Source organism: Epinephelus moara, chromosome 20 (genome assembly GCF_006386435.1).
Source record: "Epinephelus moara isolate mb chromosome 20, YSFRI_EMoa_1.0, whole genome shotgun sequence".
Taxonomy (NCBI): domain Eukaryota; kingdom Metazoa; phylum Chordata; class Actinopteri; order Perciformes; family Serranidae; genus Epinephelus; species Epinephelus moara.
This window is the reverse complement of record NC_065525.1, coordinates 22,191,510-22,213,967: the sequence shown is the minus strand read 5'-3', so window position 1 is coordinate 22,213,967 and position 22,458 is coordinate 22,191,510. Positions and strand designations below refer to the sequence as shown.

At 41.7% G+C, this 22,458-nt stretch overlaps 2 protein-coding genes across 3 annotated transcripts; both read right to left on the bottom strand.

Annotated features, from left to right (window-relative positions):
* Positions 1-2,031: 2,031 nt before the first annotated feature.
* LOC126407888 (magnetosome-associated protein MamJ-like) lies at positions 2,032-4,750 on the bottom strand. The gene is made up of 2 exons (XM_050073152.1): positions 4,525-4,750; positions 2,032-3,601 (listed from the first exon to the last, which is right to left on the bottom strand). Exon 2 carries the CDS (start codon positions 3,592-3,594, stop codon positions 2,701-2,703), a length of 894 nt encoding a protein of 297 aa, XP_049929109.1. The 5' UTR covers positions 3,595-3,601; positions 4,525-4,750; the 3' UTR covers positions 2,032-2,700.
* A 1,861-nt stretch (positions 4,751-6,611) lies between these two features.
* si:ch211-127m7.2 (uncharacterized) lies at positions 6,612-11,330 on the bottom strand. 2 transcript variants are annotated; one of them, XM_050073153.1, is made up of 3 exons: positions 11,113-11,330; positions 10,903-11,005; positions 6,612-8,907 (listed from the first exon to the last, which is right to left on the bottom strand). In XM_050073153.1, the coding sequence occupies exons 1-3, from the start codon at positions 11,211-11,213 to the stop codon at positions 8,554-8,556; spliced, it is 558 nt and encodes a 185-aa protein (XP_049929110.1). In that variant the 5' UTR covers positions 11,214-11,330; the 3' UTR covers positions 6,612-8,553. The 2 variants fall into 2 exon arrangements, with proteins under 2 accessions (XP_049929110.1, XP_049929111.1); XM_050073154.1 differs by having other exon boundaries at positions 10,927-11,005.
* Between the last annotated feature and the right edge of the window lie 11,128 nt (positions 11,331-22,458).

Below are 22,458 nucleotides of genomic sequence, written 5' to 3'. Positions count from 1 at the left end.
ACCCACCCACAATGTTTGTTTTCTTTTTTACACTCAAATGAGCTTTATTCTGCTGTGGTGTTCTCAGTTGTGAAATAGAAAATGACTCCGTATACTCAGAAAATTCCTCTAGCTGCTCTCAAAGTCATCAACATCTTTCCCAATTTATTGTCTGTGGAGCAGCTCCAGATTTTATTCTTGATTACGTCACAAGTTTGAGTATTAGCACTCTAGTTTTTTTTATTTGACAGGGAGTTGTTCATGTTTGCTAATATGTTTGAACTGTCTTAGACCATGGAAATAACATGTATGGAATTTTTAAATGGGCGCAGTGCCCCTTTAATTTATCAAAGAAGCAAATCAAGTTTTTTAAATAGTCAAAATGTCCAGCAGAAATGGAAATGGTACATCTAATTGGATGTGATGTTACGTTTGAGCTGTTACTGTAAATTCAGCTCTATAGTGTACCATTACTTTGGTTATACACACATTGCTTATTTCTAACAAGAAGATACTTTAGGAAAACAAAAAAATAATGCAAATAAGTTTCTGCTCTAACCTTTAAAAAACAAACACAGTGTGTGCGTTCCTTCCGTGACATACAGTGTAATATTTTCCTTGTTTTTGTGCTCTGGCCTTTGGAGACCATAGCAGGGCAGGAAATCAACATCAAGAGGGGGAGACTCAAGTCCAGCACTTTTGTTTATTGAGCTGAAAGCCTCTGGTATGACAGGAATCACAAATAGTGCAAATCAGGCTGTTTATCTATTCTCAGTGAGCATCAAGACGCAGCTCCATGTGCTAACTGTATCCTCCACTAAAGGCCAGCTTGACTGAGATCACTGTCTAAAGAGTGCCTCTCCCTCTCCATGGGGACTCATCAGTGTGTTGCCAAAATCATGGGACTTACCCTGCTGCCATGCCTCGAGGCGTAGATTAACGCTAGGTGTGGCTAGACTAGACAAATGTTTGTTGGGAGTGGGACTTATGATTATGAAACTTTAGAATGCATTAAGTGATGCATGATGATTATAGATTAATTAGTGTATGTTCAAATGCAAATGGAGCAGCTCCACGTTGCACATCTTGCAGTCCTTCCCTCCGTCCTTGGGTAATAATGCTGTCACATTGGCAAGGTCAACAGTTATTTTTCTAAGTTTCACATGTAGGCAGGATGAAGTGGCCTCTCATACCAATCCACTGACTACTCGGTCAAGATGTTGGATAGCAACGCAGTGAGGGCAGAGGGAGTGTGGTGGGAGAGGCATGTGAGGAGCAGATTTCTCATGGACTGGAATACAGTCACACTCGAGACTTTTGACCCAAGCCCCCCGAAAACCTCCTTCCTCTGGAAAGAATGTGGCTTCGTCTCTCTCCTCCCCCCTCCTTCCCCTCCCTCCCTCCCTTCCCTCTCGTCCTCTCTCCCACGAGACTGTGAGGAGGCACTGTCTCTCGTGTGCGATCTGTGTTGTGTTGGCTGGAATCTGATTTCCATATGTACACTGTGTCCCATACATGTGTTGGTGTGTTATAGAACATGCTCTGTGTCGGAGAAGGCTCCAATTGTTCCAATATGTGCATTTAACAAAACCATACTCGCACTGTTGAGGCCAGCCAAGTCGTATTGTGCGTTCAGAGTGATGGGATGAGTTTACAGCTTCTGCAGCTTTTCAGGCCTCACACAGGGGTGTAGGTTTCATTTCAACATTTGGAGGGACGCATGGAACTGGGGGAGTTAGGGGGTCTGATGCCAGAAAATTTAGCGCCTCAATTTCCTGCATTCTGGTGAGGCCTTTGCACCAATTTGTGCCTTTTCTGCATCAATTTATGGTGTAAATATCTTATTTTTTGTCAAAATAAAAGTCCTCTGCTGCTTTCATGTTTCACTGGAGGGGACAGGCATGTTCTAAATACTGAGGGGGCTGTGTTCCCTCCGTCCCCTTCAATATTTACACCTATGGTTACATAACACCATCTCGCCTTTATCTGATCTGATCTGATCTTCAACATATTCCCTCTAATTAAAGTAAATCAGGGACCATGACTATAACACATGGAGAATAATATTTTTATTTTCACAAGCAAGCCACTACTTGGGTTAACAAATCCCATAATTGTATTGAAAATACAATAAAGATAAGGAATATTACAAAGTCCATGACAATGTTAAGGCATAAATGTTTATTGGACACTTGTTTGTTGCTGTATAGCGGTATGCATGTACTGTCTCCGTCTTTGGTTGCATTGCCTCTGCCCCTGCCTATTGTTTTGCATTCACTAATGAGTGCTGCAGACTTACCCATCCACCAAAAAGCTTTTGCTTTTCCCCTTTTGTACTCGATCAACACCATACTTCAACCTTTTTTCTGTAGGGAGTTGTTACATAGCAATGGCTTTGTTTTCTTCAAGTCTCTCAAAGAAATGCATTTAAATTCTCACTTGGTGAATTTGCATAGAGGAAGATCTCCGTTGTCCAGCAATACACTTAAGTACACTCATAACCCCATGTGCTGTTAAACCCCCACCAACACACCCTTTTTTTTCTTCTTTTGGCACATTTGATTCGGAAAGAGAAAAAGAGTTGTTTTGCCTTTATTTGGCCACTTAAGTGAGAAAGAGAAAACATTGCACCTGTGATTCTTTCAGAATGCATGTAAGGGGTTAAGAGGGTTTCACAGAAAAATATCCGTTCACTTCTTTAATGCATCCTCTTCCACGGTTTCACATCAGCTCAGTGGATGCGCTCACGCCATCGGGGATCTTGTCATCGGTGGGAATGAGGTCAGCGACAAGGTCATTTCCTTTCAGCTCTAAGTTCTTCAGCAGTCCACGGACATCTTCCTCGTTGACGTCGGTCACAAGCTGCTCCAAGTTGCCGCCAGCCTCCACCTCTATCAGGTTCTCCACAGATTCGGGTGTTTCCTCGCTCCTTTCCAGCTCAAATGCGGGAATCACGGAAACCTCAGCACTCTCGAGGCATGCCTCGGCCATTGGGATGTCTAAGGGCTCGTCGGCAATGACTGGGGCAGGAATGTCAGCAGCTGGGGGAGTTACATCAGGGACACCAAGGTCGACCAGAGGCTCAGGGAGGGACTCTTGGTTAAGCAGGTCTATCTGCTGCTCCACAGCCTCAGCTACGGCTGGCACTGATTCTGAGATGGGTTCAGGGACTGTCTCGACTTCTGCCTCTGGTTCGGGAACTGGCTCGGGTTCGGACACAGGCTCTGGTTCGGGAACAGGTTCCGGAGCAAGCTGAGCTTCAGCAACAGGTTCAGGTTCGCTGACTGAGACCACAGGCTCAGGCTGGACTGGAGCTGGGGTTTCCTTTGCCACAGCCTCTGGCTCAGCATCAGTTAGTGGGTCTGAGGCAGCAGGAGCCTCTGGAGGTTTGCACTCTGCAACACATTCTTCATTGGGTAAACACACCTTCACTGTCACTGCCTCCCCCAACACCACCTCGAGATTTTCTGTCTTGACGGCCTCCTGAGTCTGTGGTGGTCCAGAGTCTCCGGCTGGCTGTGTGGCAGCTGGCTCTGCTGCAGCTTTCTGTTCAGGGACAGCAGTTTCAGCAGGAGTGGCTGGGGCTTCTCGCGCTTTGCTGAAGCGGGCTCCCATGATGAACCTGTAGAGAGTTCAAAATGAGATTAAAATTACTTTTAAAAGATTAAACATAGAATTCTGGTCCTGAAGTGGCTACAAAAAGTAAATACATGCTTCTCTTTTGCTCAATATTACATAAGATCCCTATTCCAGGCATTGTCATATCAGATGGAGTTTTTCTTCCAAATTCATGAATGCACAGTGGATCAAGGTCACAAAAACAAACACAAGTAAAGACAGACACATGCTTATACTTGTCAGGGTTTACTTAACTGGTTGAGCAAAAAATATCCCAGTGTGTGTGTGTATGTGTTATGGTACATTGTGTTCTCTCGTGCCCTTCCCGTGCTGCATGTACAGCATGTGCTGTGTAGTGTCGGGATTCACGCGTGTGTTTATCATCAATGTTTCCAGAGTGCCCAAAGGAAATTTAAAAAGCATTTGTCTGATTGATTATGTGTTTGTGGCCTGCTTTGCTCTGCATGCCACCTCTCACGTCCCAACTCCATTACAAACAAAAGATGGGACACGTTTAGACATGCACTGAAAACGTTTGCCAATTAATATTACTGCACAGACGCCATGTCAGGGAAACGGTGGTTTGTGATTTCCTTTTGTTTGCGTTTTTAAAATGACTCTATTAAACAACCACACCTTGATCCAGTTGTGCTTCTCATCTGAACCATGAATTTCAACATACACTTCAAACTGTTTTCATATCTAACACATGACATGACAAATATGCCGATTATGATTTATATCCACACAAACATCCGTGTGCAAATTGCCATTAATTGTTGCTCAAAGAAAAACGAACAAAGAAACCCTTGCAGACGACCCCGCCTCCCTCTCGTGCTCAACAAACTTAAAATAAATCTAAAAATGTACAGGAATAAAAAAAAAAACAGCTGCGGGTATAAGGTGAAATCAGAAATAGGAACCAACCTTTTGAACCTGTTTGCGTTGCAGTGAAAGCAGATAAAGTTGCGGATGATCTCGCACTTCCAACTTGGAGAAGTCCGCACGTCAAACTGTCGAAGACAGCGTGCACCAGCGGAGTTGACTCCTGCAAGCGGCGCTGCGCACCGTGCGCGGTCACGCTCTATGCGCGTGTCGCGCACCAACCCCGGGCCCCCACACTTCCTCCTGTACCAGATTGACTTCAACCAACGTAAGTAAACAAGGCATAATTAATCCACTAATTTAACTTTACTGGATCACATCAGCAGTCAGCCATGAATCAGGATTTATTCTTGACAAAGCAGCTTCACCTGTCACCATGTTTCTGACTTATCACCATTCTGTTAGGTTTCAGAATGATCATTATTTACAGCTCTTTGAAGTCACACTTTCATTTTAATGGTATTTCACTGAGTTAATTCCATTGATTTCACGGAATTGACCGAAGTCAATTCCATTTAAATGTACTGTAATCATGAAGAGGAAACTGCCAAATGAATCCTGATCAGCTGACTTGGTTAAATATTAAATCCGTGACACATTTGTTGCTGTAGGACAAGTTTGTTATGCTGACAAGCTGGCAGCTGTCCCATTTGATGGTTGCGTCATTAAGATCACTCGCATGATAATGCAGTTAATCCATGCAGGCGTATTTAATTTATGTTTTTCTGTAGGATGAAGTCAGGTATTGTGGGGCATCAGGTAAAATGGGACATTTACAGTTTTACATATTTGGCTCTATAAACATTGTCATCACAAGAGTGCTCTACAAGTGAAACCATTGTTTTGATTGGTCTGAGATAACTAGGAAGCTCAGAGCAAATATCAAAAAACATCACTGGACCCAGAGCTTGCAAGCCAAGTGGCATGTTGATTTTCCCTTTGTGGTAATAAGAGTACTGCAGCTAAAACAATAATAGCAACAAAATGGTTAGGATGTTGCATTTTATTAACTGTTTGACTTATAATCATATTATTTTAATACTACACTTTATTTTCTATGGTTGAGGGTTTTGAGCGTGCACTTAATGGGACATTTTCCTGCTGCTGAAGAGCTGCCTGCTGCTATAACTACTGTATCAATACAATTAAAAGCGAGTACTCCACTTATTTATGGAGCCGTGCAAGCCACTGCATTTCAACAACACGGTTCACAATAAAAAGCATCATGTTAATAAATGAAGGGATTCCGTAGACAAAAACGTTGTCAGAGGGCTTTTATTTTGAAATGGAAACAGTTTGGGTTGAGTTAATAATAAAAATGTATGTATTATTTTATGTCTGTGACAGATTTTGACATTGCAACTAAAGCTAAAGGTGGTATTATGTAAGTGTGAGCATCAAAAGACCAATGTGACTGTCTGTTTGCTGAAAACCGCGGCACACAAAACATAGGCGAGGCTTCTAAAATCTAGATGTTCTGCAGCGAAGCAGCAGCTCCAACTTGCTATGCACACACGCTGCTCACGCAGGCAGCATGGCCCGTGTGTTATGTTACTGTGTGCCATCTTGTCATATTATAGACATTTTTAGTATTTTTGTCACTTAAAAATATTAAAGATGATGCAGTGAGCACGTAAGCACACACACATATGTGCCTGTCCATTGTAGGCGATATGGCACTAAGAACACAGACAGCAAAAGAACAGGAAGAGCATGGCGGAAAAGGTGGAAAATCTTTTTTAATGAATAGTTAGGTTACATTAATGATTTCATGAATTAATGACTGAACTGATAAATGGATTTAACAATTTAAAAAACAAACATGACTGTCCCATTTTACCTGAGCATGTCGAAGTGAGGTAGGCGTTCTCGATGTGTTTGAGGGTCCAGCGTTTCTAAGGTATTTTACTTGGCAACACGTTTTCTTTACAGCAATACAACATACATATATAACAAGTTCTAAAATAACACTCGAGGTAGTTTTTAGAATTTTAGGTGGGATTTCTTTTTGGTATTCCCAGCTTACATGTCTTCACCCTTTTTTAACAGGCACCACTCTTACAAATGTTTTTTGATTGATTAAATGTTTGTGTTGATTTCTGTCAACCTGAATATTAAATCTACAGGTCAGGGGACATAAGGCCTTAAACATCTTCAGATATGGCTGCTCTCTCTGTGAGGAAAGCCACAGCGTTCTCTCTTTGGATTTCGCTGATTCTCCTGCTCATCCTCACTCAGATGTTGACCTCTCTGATGCTCTTTGCTGGTGTGTTCATCTTCTCCGACGACGCCCTCATCAGCCCCTTTCACTGGTGGTACCAGAGTGATGTCAGTGGAGCTGAATCTGCGGGTAACATGGATCCCCCCTCAATAGTGCTTATCCTGACTTTGTATGTTCCTCTGGTGCTTGTGGCCTTTGCCCTGCTGGCGATGCTCTTAGCGGCCTACGCCAAGGACAAAGCAGCACTCTGGTTCAGCATGGCCAGCCAGGCTGCATCAAGCCTACCCATCTTGACCGGCATTGTAGGCTTTCTGATTTTCTATTGGTTGTATGTGAGCTGGGAACGCACGACCATCGGGTTCTATATCTGTGTGGGTGTGCAGGTTGAGCTGGCTGTCACAACTGTGCTGAGCTGGCTGTTGGGGAGGAGGCTAACGTCTGACTGGGAGTAGATGGATCCAGATGAGAAGTCAACCTCACTCTGTTAGCAGGAGGGAAACTTGAATCGTGAAGCTAAAGTGCCTGATGAAGGTATAAGGAAAGCAGTGTTTGTTTTTTGACAATTTTGTTACATGTTCGTTGTTATATTTCCACTAAATGATGGCAAAATCTTTGCTTTGGGTCCAAAATCCAAGAGTGTTATGACAGATTTTATAATGAACCTGTTGCCCTTCTTTCTGTAAATAGACTGGAGCACACTGTAATAGCTGCTGCGTGCTGTAACAGTGTTTCTGAATTCTGGGCAGACCGGTTTGTGAAGGTGATTACCAAGTGTTTAAATAAATATATCACTAAAAAGAAATATGACCTATGTGCACAGCTGGTGGATAGGTGCTCAGGAGAGTAGCACTTTGTAAAAAGGGCTTCTGTTCTTTTTTGTATTTCCAATAAGACAATTTTAAAAGATAGTGAAGTAGAAGAGCAAGTGCTGACAGCTGTTAGAGTCCACACAAAGGTTTATGACAGGGCTGCTACTTCATCATTTATTGAAGTGGACAAACAACAACATCTAATTAGCATAAACTACAATTTAAATACAAGAATATACTCTGTGATCTTCCAGTTCAACATCAATGTGACCCTTTAATCTGTGCAGTCATCGAGAAAACTTGGAGCTGCCTCACTGATAAAAATATCTGTTTGTCTGAACTCATACAAAAAGGCCCCAGGTGCAGCTGCAGCTGCAGCACAGCGCTCTGTACATTAGCACAACCTCAGTGTCAAGTATTCAGTGCTTTGCTCATGAAAACATAAGCAGGCACAGTGTTTGAAGCGTGTCTCTCTGACCACAGAAACTCGTGATGTACTATAACATTACCACAGCTACAGTCAGCTTTACATTCATTATCAAAGGATCCGCTCTGTTAATTATCTCAACATCAAAAGAGTTCTGGCTCCAGTCTTCACTTAAACAAGGCTGAACTAAACTAAATATTACGATATCTGTGTGAGGGGAATTTCCATTAATCCATGTTAGCTCATTAGACTGTTAACTCAAACTAAAACATTCAGCAGCTCCATTAACACTGAATTGACCTCAGACCTCGTGCAGCCACACTGGAAGATGCTTAATAGAGCTGTCTCAACAAAATGGGGTTTGGAATACTTTCATTGAAAACTGACATTTACATCTCATTTTAATGCATAACTTTGTTGAGTAATCTGGGTCAGTCTGTGGAGCTGTGGCAGATTAACATCCCAGTGACATCAATAAAAGGGTCACTTCTCCAGGGGCTGTATGCGTACTGATTGGACTGCTTGGTGAAGTTGTTACGTGCGTGGCATTCCCCTTTAAGGCAGTATTTTACATGCACTGCAAACATTTCAGTAGTTTTCCACAAAGTTCATCATCAGGTGAAAAAAATTTCTTGCACAAGCCGTAAGGCATCGTCCTCCGCTGCCTCTGTTGGCATCTGTGAGCGCTCCCTTTTTTCCTCAGCCTCCAGTCCGACATTCACAAGACCACGGCCATCCTGTACTGGCCCTGACCTCTGACCCTTAGGCCCCTCAGTCTGTGGGCTCGTAGTGTACGGCAATGTTTCCACCTCTGTTATGTCCAAGTCTGTTTCTGAAACATACGTCATGTCCAGGTCATCACCGAAATCTGATGACTCCTCCACTACAGTCACTGGCTTTGGTATCGCCTTTGAAGCAGCAGGGTTCTCCTTCATCTTCACAGCGGTGCCTGCTGCCTTGTCCTCAACCTGTGTGTGTAGAGGGGGGGGGGGGGGGGGGGGTCAATCACAGAGTTTGGACAAAATGTAACAGGGAATATCTTGCATGTAATATCTGTGACAAAAATGGTATTAGATATGATTTTTTTTTTTTCTTATCCTGTTGGGGGATCATGGGGGGGCTGGAGCCTATCCCAGCTGACATTGGGCGAGAGGCAGGGTACACCCTGGACAGCGTCAGACTATCACAGGGCTGACACATAGAGACAGACAACCATTCACTCTCACATTCACACCTACGGACAATTTAGAGTCACCAATTAACCTGCATGTCTTTGGACTGTGGGAGGAAGCCGGAGTACGTGCAGAAAACCCACACTGACACGGGGAGAACATGCAAACTCTGCACGGAGGGGATTCCCCAACCTGTGTTTGAACCAGAAACCCTCTTGCTGTGAGGCGACAATGCTAACCACTGTGCCGCCAGTGGACAAAATATGTTTTGCATATACTTGTTAAAATCTGTATCAGGATCCAAATGTATCTGACTTTCACACATACAATGCATTTAATATACATGTTTTCAGTGTTGGAGAGTAGTGAACTACTTGTAATTTAACCAGTAGCTTAATTACATTTTCTAGTAGCTTTATATCGACATGTTGAATCAAGTAGTCAAATTCTTTTTTGCCATTTTTTGTGTAGTTAATTACTCAAACTACAAACAATGTGGAGCCATAAAAGTTAAGAAATTATTATTATTTTTTTTACCATTGCTTCTCTACTGTAAATGAACCCTCTTTTACCACAATTAATCATAAGCATTGGTTGTTGAAAATGTATTAACAAATGTTCAGAGAAGTTGTTGCATGCTATTTTATAAGTTACCTGACTGACTGAGTAATCCTGCTTTGTGTAACATTCCCACCTGGACTCAAGTTTCTGGAGAGCAGGTGTCTGTTTAAAAAAACTAAGCTGATATTTCTTGCACTTTCCACTGTATTGCAGGGTATTTTGTTTTTTGTTTTACGTATGCTATGACCTGTAAACCAGTGGGCACTTTATGCAATAAACTCAACTGTGTGGTATTACGTACTGGCATGTGACTTTTTATAGATTCATATTATATCAGGTGACATGTTGTATGTGCATGCAACCTCCTCCATTTTACATAGCCTTGATTCAGTGTACCATGCATCTCTATGTTTTATTACAAATGCACAGTCCCTCACTCATCACTGCATTCTTTATGACCACTTTCTTTATTGACCACTCGCACACAGCAGCACTGGTATGTTTTTATGTATAAAACAATATTTGGCAAACTTCCAGCCTAGCTGTGTGTCAGCTCTGGTGGTTAACAGCGTCTTCCTCCAAGTGGTTGCCCCTTAATGAACCCTGGGTTTCAACAGATCTGGGGAAAACCACGTTTTTCTACTATGCACCACGTGCGTGGAACAATCTTCATAAAGATCTACAATTATAAACACTTCCATTATCGATGACTTTAAGAGCATCATAAAGAAGATGGTGATAGAGACGTGAGCTTTTTTTCTTGAGAGGCCACTGTGTTTGAATAGTTGTTGTTTTATTGTGAATTTTTGTATTTTATCTTGTATTTGTTGCATTTTAATGTGTTTTGATTGGCCAGGTCTCTCTTGTAAGAGACTGTGAATGTCAATGGGACTTCCTGGTTAAATAAATTAAAAAAAAAAAACATGTGCATTTCCTTTTTTTTTTTTTTTTTACAAAGTAGCTCAACTACTTTTCTAGGTAGCTTTATTTACCAAACTAGATTTCTCCCTGGGGTATTATTGCTGTAGTTCAACTTCTTCCACTGTAAAGTAGCTTTGCCTCCAAAGAAGCCTCCCCGGCACTGCATGTTTGGTTGTTTTGCATAATGTCAACATCCTGAACAATACTGACATATCCTATCTATATATTTTGTACAGTATAGATCAAGCACTTGGTCTTTTATAGCACATCCTCCTGGTTCCAAACATGTAAAGTGAGAAACAGCTCCACCTTGTGGTCAGTCAGGAGACTCACATCCTCGCAGGCTCCGGTGGTAAGATATGACACAGCTGCCTCCACCAGCTCCTTCTCGTTCATGCAGTAGAAAACAGCCCTGTGAACACACCAGTGTGTTTGTGTGAGTCAAACAGAGCTTAGGAGCTTTAATTGACGCATAGAACCGAGGGTTTGTCTTGTTTTGTTAAAGTAAAGTAACGTTACCGTGCAGCTTTCTGTTTACTGAGGCTCTTCAGCGGCTCCTTCTTCACTTTCTGATCCTTCTTCGCCATCCATGACGGCAGAGCCCGGTGTCTGTCCGACATGTTGGTGTTATATTATACAAGTTTATATCATTTCGTTACATCTAGACAAAGGTTACTGAGGTATTTTGGGGCAGGGTGAGTGAACAGGAAACAGAAACAAGGGGGTTGCTGGGTGTTGAAGTCACGTGACCACTGGATGGCTGAGTCTTTGGCGCCACTTAGCGGACAAACAGAGTAATGCACCACAAGAAATCCTGACCCTTCAGATTATGATTAACAAAAGCATTATTTTCAATGAAACAATTTAGATTTTTACATTTAATTACTGCACAGTGTTGCACTTGTGTCAGCCAGTCCATTAGGAGGCATTTCTTTAGGTTTTTAATTAGACATTGTTAACATACAAATGTAACATCTGTGGTTGGCATATTTGTACAATGCCAAAATTTATAGTAGTGGTTAAAAGCACATCACTGAGTCACACTGTACTGTCTGACATGTTCCATGTCACTGTGGTTTATTGTGACGCATTTCGCAAGTATTTAAACCTTTGAACGCTGAGCAAATTGGCACAGTTACTTTCAAAAAACATGGGTAATAAAAGTAATTGAGTAACTGAGTAAGAAATGTTCCACAAACTGCAAAAAAAATGTATGGCTTTAGACAAAAATTTAAAAAGAAAAAAAGCTAGGGCAAAACTATATTTATAATTAGCATTATTATATATTTGAAATTATTATAATATAATTATTTACATTTTTAAGCTTTATCCAGGTCTTTTCCTTGTTTGTTTTTTTGTTTTAAACGTTCTTTTCTGGTTTTTATTTATATATTTATTTACTTATTTTGCTGTTTTTAATTTTCTCATTTAATGATTTCTTGCTATCTTTTTTTAGGATAATTTCTTCTGTCATTGCTCATTGCCTTCTCCCCATGTTTTTGAAAGAAACCATGCCAGTTTGCTCAGGTTTCAAAGGGTTAAAGGTCAGGGGTGTCCAAACTTTTTTTAATGGTGGCCAGAGTAGATAATGAGAAAATAACTGGGGGCCATCTGCTTCTTGCATCATATGTGTTCTTTTAAAAAGAAATCACATGAAAAATGAAACAAACTCAACTGTGTCATCTTCCACTGAAAAAGTTGTCCTATTCAACTGTCCACCACTCTGGAGGGAGGCAGCCTTCGCTGTCGACTTTGCGCGTCTTTCTACATTTGTTAGCTTGGTTACAGTCTGTTAATGAAAACTCACTAGTTCTGCCTGTGTAGTTCCTACTTGGTGCATATCTACAACCTGTATGATGATCCAGCAACCATGAGGTGAAGGAAAAGTGCAAAGTGATCTTGCTTGATTTGATTTGATTTATTTCAAACATTAAAAAATAGCATAAAATAGGATGTATAGTAGAAAAAAATCCCTACAAAACAGAGACAAACAATAAATCATGAACAGACTAACAATGAGAAACATAAATGAACATTTCATGTCCAACAAAGATAAGCAACATGCTTGTTTAGCCCTACCCCCAATCCCAAACTATACTAATCCATCACTAGTCAAACCATTACATAAATACACTCTCCTCACATTTACACCACTGCCCTTCTTAAACCTGATAACCAATATTACCCTGTGTATAAAACAAATACAAAAATACGAATTGATAATTGTGCTTTACATTCTCTCAAATCATTTCTGTACCTCATGAAGATACTGCCTTTGTAAACTCTGATATCTTTGCTTAGTTTGATGTCTTTCTCGGTTTGATTAACCAATTTTGTGTAGCGAGTCACAGCCTATATTTTGAAAGACAATCTGCAGGCTGTCATGACCCCTGGGTCAGACTGTGGACATGCCTCTTATAGGCTCACCTGTTGGGTCATTTCATTTATAACAATGCATCAAATTTAATTCATTGATAAGAAGAAGATATACTTCATTAATCCCTACAGGGATGTCATATGTACACACACATGCACAAACAGGACCTATACATGCATGCATGGGCCGACCGGTGATTTGGTGCCTTGCTCAGGGCCACCTTGGCTGGGCCCAGGGGGTGAACAATCTCCTCTACAGCTACCAGTTCACACTCCTCTGCTTCCCAACCCAAGTTACTATGGACTGAGCTGCTGCCGCCCACATGTGTTCTGTATGTAACTGAGCCTACAAACTAACTACAGCAAATAAATGTAGTGGTGTGAAAATAATTTCTTCTCAAATGCAGTAGGACTAGTAGAATTTGTATTAAATGTGGATACCTTTGAACAAGTATCCCCAAAACTGTCATGATTAGGGACAGTACTTACTACCATTACTGGCACTTTAGCTGCACCCAGCTGTCTTTAATCAAAACATGCACACTTGACTTTATGACATTAGTGATGATCTTTTTGAAGTCTGGTAAATGTTGAGACTTGGTCGGCTCATTGAAATGTTGTTAAAGACATTTCATTAACGTGAGTTTGGATTGAATGTGTCTTCATGTGTGAATCAAAGAAGGTACAGAATCAAAGGTTAGTCTGTGATTTTACTGGGATAATGGCCAAATGCCCAAATTGCTGTAATATTCACATCACTGCTAATGACTGGTGTCCTTATGAATGTATTCTAGTGGGTACTGAAAAGGCCATTAGTCTATCCTTTAAAGTGCTGGCATCGTGCTGAAAAACCTGAATGTGTGAGGTGCAGTTTAATTCAGAAAGTTCACTTATGATTTCCATCTCTCTCTCTGTGTCTCTGTATCTTCATTCACTTCCATCTACGACAAATGTACCAGCACACTTACATAAACACACACACACACACTGTGCAGTTTATGGTTGTTGGAATTAATCAGGGCTGCAGTTGTGTGCTGTGTAATTAAAACTGCGGCGAAGTCTGATCATTCAAATTCACGTCTCCCACCCAGGCTCTTCTCCTCTGTCTCAGCCCGTCCACATTTACTGTTACTGGTGGTTATTTGCAGTATTCTGCAGTGAGAACACTTTTGGTATTGCCAGCTTCTCCTTCACATATTTTTATTTGCATATTGAGTCTCATGCCAGTAATATAAAACATCCTTAAAATCAGTTTCAGCAATAATTATAATAGTTGGGTTTTTTTGGGTTTTTTTTAATGCATTCTGGGTGTTTCTGGACACACTGAAGCACATGGCTTCCAGCCCTGTGAGCCTTATTCTTACTGACCGACAGCAGATAATCCACGCTAGTCTAGTCGCATCATCGCATGCCACATTTTTTTCTCACTTCTCCCTCTTTTCTCCCCTCTCCGTCCCTTCATCACCCTCTTCTCTTTCAATCTCTGATGTTCCAAACAACCTTTTATCAGACTCTCACTTTCCGTCACTTTGTTTCAAAGCTGCCGTCTCCCACTCAGGCCTTTTAATTATGTCTCTAAAGCTCCTTCCTAAGTGCTTAGGCCTTGATTGCAAAGACCAGCTTTGTATGTTTGACTAAATTAAAAAGTGGGAAGAAAGGGAGGGGAGAAAAACCTCGAGGCAGATAGCATGTTAACAGCCAGATGCACGCACAATGTCATTCTCTCTAAAGCTCTCAAGTTCAGCGCACTTTAGGAATGACAAGTAATCAGAGGGCTGAACTGGTATCAAATGAAAAATCCTCAAAATCTCTCACCATGTTATTATTATTATTTCTAACAGATGTCAACAGGCACTTTTTGAAAATATCTGTATTGACCCACATTTTGTCTTTTTTTTAAAAAGAAAATTAGAGATACCAACAAGCTCAAACTGACAATTATTAGACCAGAATTAACTGGTATCCAGTGAAACACACACTCTGTGAGGGTCCCAGACAGTTGTCTTGCAAAGCATTATTGGTAATGACAACAGTAACTTGTTTGTCACTAGAAACCAAAATGAAAAAGTTAAAACAATTAAATTAGTAAGAAAAAATATTTAAACATTAAAAGCATCTTTGATGAACCTAAAGTGGCATCGAACTCATCCTCCTCCAGGCTCGCTGCCACATCCACAGATCAGGCCGTGCTAAGAAGATTTCTGTTTGCTGATGGAGTAAAGCTTCTCACTGCTTTACTTGCTGCTGAATTTTTTCAGTCGAACATGGCCAAAGTGTCTGCTGAACTTACTGACACGGGAGCATCGGCAGCACTGTGGTTTAGTTTGTCACTGGGTCAGTGCTGAATGTTGTAATAAGCCTCTTTTTTCAGTTAAAAAAATCATATTTAGAATTGCAGAACACAATGATCCATAATTACATTATGAATACATTTAATATGGCATGTACTGCAGATTTTTGTTTGGTGAGAAGCAAACCATTAACGACTTGATCAGGAAAGTTCAGTGACTAACTTTCACTTAATCTAATCTATATCTCCTTTTGTTTTCCACAGCCTCCTCTTCACCTTCTTCCTACTCTGAGGGACCTAATTGTTGAGAACCAGACTAATCTTCTAGTTGTCTTCTTAGGCTTAACCCTGCTTTGAGTAAAGGTCAGCACCATTGGCCATCTGTCCCAAAAACGCTTGCTGTGATTGGCCATATGGCATAAGGAAGCAAGATTTAGGAAAAGCAGAATCTTTAAATTGAATGAAGATATTCCACTGGTCACGAAGGGCACTGATGTTATGTGTCAGGAGAGACGTAATATCTCATTATGTTAATATATATTAGTGCATTATATTATATTATAATAAGTGCATGCATGAATGCACAGGGTTCAACATTAATGGGTTTTTTTTTTTCACTTGCCCAGATGGACAAGTGGGGCAGAAATATTTGAGCCCGATGTGAATTTTTTCTTGCCCCTACACAAATTGTTTTATTTATTAGCAGCCCTGGAGGGATTAGTGAACGGCCTACAGGGCACAGGCCCAGGGGCCCAAAGTGTCAGGGGCCCCTTGGACCTTCATCTGCAAAATGTCACTCATATTAACATGTATCGACGAGGAGACTCAAAATGACCCAAAAGAGACACAAAAAGACCACAAAGCCTCAAAAAAAGAAGCAAAATCACACAAAGTCTGTGTGTCTTGCTCTTATGTAAGAGAGGTGGTGGGGTCCTTTTGCATATCTGTGCCCAGGGGTCTTCCATCCATACGTTTTCAACTGCTTATCTGAAGCCGGGTCGTGGGGCAGGCTTAGCAAAGTATTCCAGATGCCCCTCTCCCCAGCAAAGCTTTCCAGCTTCTCCTGAGGGATCCCGAGGCGTTGCCAGGCCAGACGACATATATAATCCCTTCAATGTGTTCTGGCGCCTCCCACCAGTTGGACGTGACTGGAACACCTCTAACACCTCAGCTGGCCCCTTTTGATGCGAAGAAGCAGCATCTCTACCCAGAGCTCCCTCTGGATGTCTGAGCTCCTCACTCTATCTTTAAGGCTGAGCCCAGCCATCCCACAGAGGAAACTCATTTCAGCTGCTTGTATCTGCAATCTCATTCTTTCGGTCACTACCCGGAGCCCATGACCATAGGTGATGGTTGGGATGTAGATGGACCAGTAAATCTAAAGCTTTGCCTTCTGGCTCAGCTCCCTCTTCACCACGACAGTCTGGCGCAGTGCCTGCATCACTGCAGACGCCACACCAAACCGCTGATCCATCTCACCCTCCATTCTACCCTCGTTCGTGAGCAAGACCCCAAGATACTTGAGCTCCTTTGCTTGGGGCAGTAACTCACTCCCATCCCCACCAAGAATTGCCAGTTTGTGTGTCCCTGTGATCTTGAGAGCTGTGTTGTCTGGGGCAAGTAGCCCCTGGTGGGCCCCCCAAGGCAAAGTGGTCCCAGGGGGAGGGGCCAGACTAAGAGCAGTTGAAGAAGACCTCGATAAAACGGCACATTCGGGAAAAGCGTACCTTGCCCCCCCAGGTCGGGAGCCAGTCCGACCTTGGGCCTCAGCCTGAATGAATGACATGGAGCCGCCAACCTTAGGGCCCACCACCCGCAGGGACTGGCATCAGGGCTGGGTGCATTGTGTGCCAGGCAGCAGGCAGGGGTGGAGACCCGGGCGTGCTGACCCCTGGTGTCGCAGGCTGGCCCAGGGGCCTGTTGTCTCATAATCCGCCCATACATGTACGTTCATAGAGGCAGACTTTGGTGTAAATTCAAGTAAAACTTTCCTTTCTGTGTTGTGTGGCAATGCACCAAGGACACAGAAAAACCTCCAAATGTCTGAGTTTAGACACACTCAGTCAGATGCCTGAGGAAAAGAGGAAGTCATTATTACCTTTAACGATCTTTTACCTCCCATTTGGCTGTGTTTACGGCAAAACACATGGGAGCCCATTATTCCCAGTATGTTCAAAGACAGTGTGGAGCAGAGTCTTTCAGCACTCATTCAGTGTGTTTATGTGCATTGCTGATGTGCATAGATGTGGATCTGATTAGACATAATACACATAATGTTTTATCACCTGAAAACAAAAATGTGACCATTAAAGAGGGGAGTCTTTTTTGTGAGGTGTATTTTGGGCTGTTTCTCTTGTTAAAATAACCACAGGAAACACACAGTATGCCTTTGTAACGATCACATATCATATTTCATTTGATAATCAGGAAGTCTTGCGTACTTTAATCTGCTAAACCAACAGGTAAACAAAGATTTACCAGCGAGCAACGCACCCAAAAATCAGCTCATCAACATCCCACAGACCCTCCTCACTTCACAGGGCTTTTTGCCAAAAACTTTCCTCAGTGTCACGCTTATTTCATGTCTTTGAAAATTTGGGTAATGCTTTGAGGAACAAATTCTCAGGTGGGACTATATTCTGAATAACAAAGGGGTGTTGTTTCCCTCAGAATATTCATTTGCACCAGTATGCACACAGTTTAGTTTTGATCTCCAAAGGAACAAAGACAAGAGGAAGCAAAGGGAGTAAATAATTTTGCATTACTAAAAGACTTAGTGGCATTAGTGGCAACCAAAAGTTTTCTGTCAAACTGTGTTTGTGTGGTTGTTTTCTTGTGACTGCTTCTGTCTCTGATGAATTGGTCTTAGAAGATATCAGGCAGACATCACACACAACAAACCATATGTGAATTTGTAATAATACAGAGGAGATAAAGTGCACCATGGGAGCAGGGTTTGAGCATAAACAGATTAGAGGAGGGGATATAAATTACCCAAAGATGCAGGATTGGGGTTAAAGTGAAACAGGGAGCTAGTAATCTCAAATCTTTAATAATGAATCAAACTTGTTTTGCATCGGGTTGTTTTGATGGCTTATTGTTATCCTGACATTTGTCTAGTGAGGTCACTTTTCTCTCCTTTCTTTCTCCGTCTAATCTGAGGTCATATTGGCCTGGAGATAAGAATGGAGTTTAGCATCAGCTCCTCCTGCTCCATGATATCGCATATGTCTAAATCTGTCCAGGAAAAGGATATTTGTGTCAACTCACAGCGACTGGGGCTCCTGGGACTGTCTGGCTTTCGACCGTAAGCTGACTATTATGCAAAGAAGCATCTATGAGGATGATTAAATTCAAGTCAGAATGCTGTGTAGATAATGTTTTTGATGAACTGTCTTAAAAAGGAAAGGAAAAAACAAGTAAATTATGCTGTAGGTGCACCGAAGTGAAGGCTGTTATTGCTCCACTAGATATCCTGTTTTTGCCTCCTCAGCTAAGTGTAGGATTTAACACAGCAGGAGGATGATTAGTTGTGACATAATCTACAGTTGTAACATCAAATGCCCAGGGCACTGCAAAGGCAATAAAATCTGTCGCGCTAAAATTTGTGTGTGAGGACAAACAAAACAGCACAAATCATTGCGATGATAAATGAGAAGTCACTGGGACGCAGTAATCTGTTCCACCCTATTAACGCCAGGACTTGTAGGCTACTGTGCTTCCTCATCAACAGTAATAGGCCAAATCCACGGGGATTTCCTGCCAATCACAGGCTCGTGGTATCTTAATGACTTTTCCTCGGAAGCTGATAAAAGTGCTTTTCTTTTAAATTCGTCAATCTGTTGTGTTTTGTCGGCACCGAGCAGATCAAGCAACACTGGCGTGGAGTCAAAGCAAGTCCGGATAGCGTATTACTATGGAAACAATGTGCTCGCAAATGGTAAAAGAGCCCCTGGGACCTCTTCACCCTGTTGCTGTTGAGCTGCTTGAAATGCCCTGCTGTGTAATCCCTGACCGTAAAGATGACCTTGAAAGCTCATTATTTTTTTTCTCCAGACATTTTCAGTTATTTTTAATACAAGACACGTACACGCAGAAATGTACGTGTTCTTAAACAATAAGAAATAAAAGTAAGAAAAGAAGGAGTGAAAGTTGATTTTACCCGGCAGTGTCACCTGGCTCACTCAACCGTAGACTCTGCCAAATTAAAGATGTTAATTTCGTCCTTAAGCACACGCTAATAAGAGCAATCACTTGCCTGGTTAAGACTCCAATCAAAATGCTAATTACAGTCCCGAACAGTTTAGGATTCATTATCCTCCTTTGGTTCCACTTTTCTGTCGCTGCACTCCTTTTGGTGGTTGCCAAAAAGGTTGTGACATTACAGGAAGATCTCTGATTATCTTCACATTACGGGGCTTTTCCTACACGTCTAATCTACAGCTGCTGGAGAAATGTTTTTGAGGATTAACTGAGATTTGGGGGATTGGCGTTGAGACGATGTTTCACTGTGCAGTTCTTTGTTATGAGGTTTAATTTGGTGCAATCATGTCAGTCACCGTGCATTTTTACTACTGCTGCAAGTGCTAGAAGACACCCTAGAATCATGGATACATGTATGCATACAAACTTTTCATGAGTCCAAAAGATTAACTTCTTGATGCCTTTTGAACACAACATTTTCAAGCGTTTTTTTTATATACAGAAATGATGTTAAGAGTGCCAAAACAATCTCACTACGTGGTCCATTTGTAGTTGTTCCTGAGCTTTTGATCAAGATGAGATGAAATGTTCTGCCGGAAGAAGTCGTGACAGTTTCCTACAAAGCCTCAGTCACATGTCAGTAGGTAGAAGATGAACAAAGAACACCGACAACTTGTTTCCATTCAGTGTATGTTGAACATTCGCATTCACATCACAGAGTATTTCTCTTTTTCATCAGCTTGTTGAATAGTTCATACAGAGAGAGCCCACACACATACCACACATTGAAGACTTGTTTTACAGAGCGCTTTATTCGGGGAAAATTACAGGGTAGCGGTGATGTGCAAAGTGGAAGCAAATGAAAGACCTCAAGGACACCTCAGTATTACAGAAGCTTACCCAAACATTACAGCTGCTCACAGGCGATTCAAAGAAAACACTGTATTTTCATTAGCTTTAGGTTTAAGCTTTCCCCTCAGTGGCAGCAGCAGTGCAGGTAGACCGATTCTGTCTTTTGTTCCACTTTGATCCCCGTCTTTGTCAACCCCCCCCCCAAAACCTCTGCTTTCTAGGTCCCTGATTTCCTCAGAAGAAGCAGGCAAGACACCAGCGTGGTTGCCATGGTAACAGATGCAGATTTTTTCAGCACCTTTGATGTGCAGTAAACAAAGGTGCATCAGTTTGCGTGCGTGTTTACGAGTGAGTGGATGAGTGACGGAGGGAGTGAGAGTGACAAACAGTGCGTCTGGTCACCTGCAACAGCTGGTATTCATAGAGGCTCATCGACGTCTCGCTGCCAGTTCAAATGTCACACAGCTCAGGATGATGTCGCAGCAGTCCTTCCAAACCAAACACTCCAGATAATAAATGATTCATGCATCTCCGAGACAACACTTTCCCTTTATAATCAATCACAGGGGAATAGTGTCGTCTTTAGGCACAGGCCCAGATGATGCAACTTTATGATTGTGCATATATTGTGTGGGTGAGCGTGTGCATCTCCTGCCGAGTTAATCCACCCTGAGGTTGTTACTGCTGGAGAAAAATTGGTCCCATCTTACAGAAAAATGATTGCCTTGTAGACTTTGAAAATACGGCCCCTGGGCTTTCTGATAGGATGTGATACTTTGTGCTTTGTTAGTTGTTTGTGAAGTTTGGTGGCTGCTGTTCTCCTGTTTGACTTGTATTTGTTTTGCAAGTTTTATGTGAGAAACAGAAATTCAAAGGAGCTGGAAAGAAAATGAGATCATTATCATCGGAAAATATACAATACAAATCGTAAGTTAGACTTTTTCTGTGTTGCTTGTGTGGGTAGCTGGAAAGCAGAGGTGGAATGTTACTTTGTCCATTCACTGAATTATTCTGCTGACATTTTTAGGTTGTTGTACATTGCTTTAGTACAGTACTTTATACTGTCACTTCACTATAACACTTGTTACTCAAATACATTCACCCAAAGTTATGTATCCTAGTTAAAGGTGTGTGTAGGATTTAGTGGCATCTAGTGTTGAGGTAGCAGATTGCGGTGGCCGATGTGTAAACATGAATGGCCTTATCCAAAATGGCGGACTCTGTGACAGAGGACGGATTCTAAGGTAACAAAAACACAAAGATTCTTATTTTCAAGTGTTAATAGATTGATAAAAACACATGAATATTACTTACCAAGTCACCAATAGATTCCCCTGAATCCTACACACTGGACCTTTAAAATTATTAATATTGTTAATGGTTAATAATTGGTTTGGTTATAACCATTATTTGGATGGCTATTATAAAGTTACAGCTGATGATTATAATGCCTGGTTACAGGTGGAGTATGTGATTCTGGGAAAGATATTACAGTTGATTGTTGAGTCTCATTCCGAGGTCATCAAATACTGATGCTTTGGGTTAATTTGGTCCGATCAAGGGGCAATCTCCGGGGCTGAAACATGAAGCCATCATGGAAATGCCAAAAACTGCATTCTGTGAACGGCCACTTGAGGCTGGCTCCAGAAGCCAGTCAATCCCCATAGACCCCCATGTTATAATGTCAAACTTTACAGCAGAAAAAAACATGTTTACAGCCTGGTACAAAAAACAGATTTGGTCTCAATAGCTAATTTTCCCCTTAATGACAACTGGCAGGGGGTGAATTCTCTTTTTTATAACTCACCTATTTACATTTTATTAAAGCTTAAAATTACACATAGTTAAGGGCAGGGTGCTTTGAGTAACAGGCCGTCTGCTGACAGTTTCCTTGTCAGTCAGATCCACCCCTCACTCCTCTACAGCTCCAGCCTCTTGCCCAATTATAATCAGTTCTGGCTCCAAGAAACACAAGATGGTGATGGCCAAAATGTCAGACCTCGAAGCTTCAAAACTGGAGTACACAAACAAATGGGTGACATCATGGTAGGTGTGTCCAATATGTTTGCAGTCTGTGGGTATACTCAAACCTTCATTGTCTAGAATTAAATAATGCACCTTTTAATGGTTAATAAATATTATGT

Bases quoted from the DNA above. Each gene is read 5' to 3' on its own strand.
- LOC126407888 (XM_050073152.1), bottom strand. From the start codon at position 3,594: ATGGGAGCCCGCTTCAGCAAAGCGCGAGAAGCCCCAGCCACTCCTGCT.
- si:ch211-127m7.2 (XM_050073153.1), bottom strand. From the start codon at position 11,213: ATGTCGGACAGACACCGGGCTCTGCCGTCATGGATGGCGAAGAAGGAT. The intron at 11,006-11,112 runs GTAACGTTACTT...GTGTGTTCACAG, and splicing joins AGTAAACAGAAAGCTGCACG to GGCTGTTTTCTACTGCATGA. The intron at 8,908-10,902 runs GTGGAGCTGTTT...CTACACACACAG, and splicing joins GTCTCCTGACTGACCACAAG to GTTGAGGACAAGGCAGCAGG.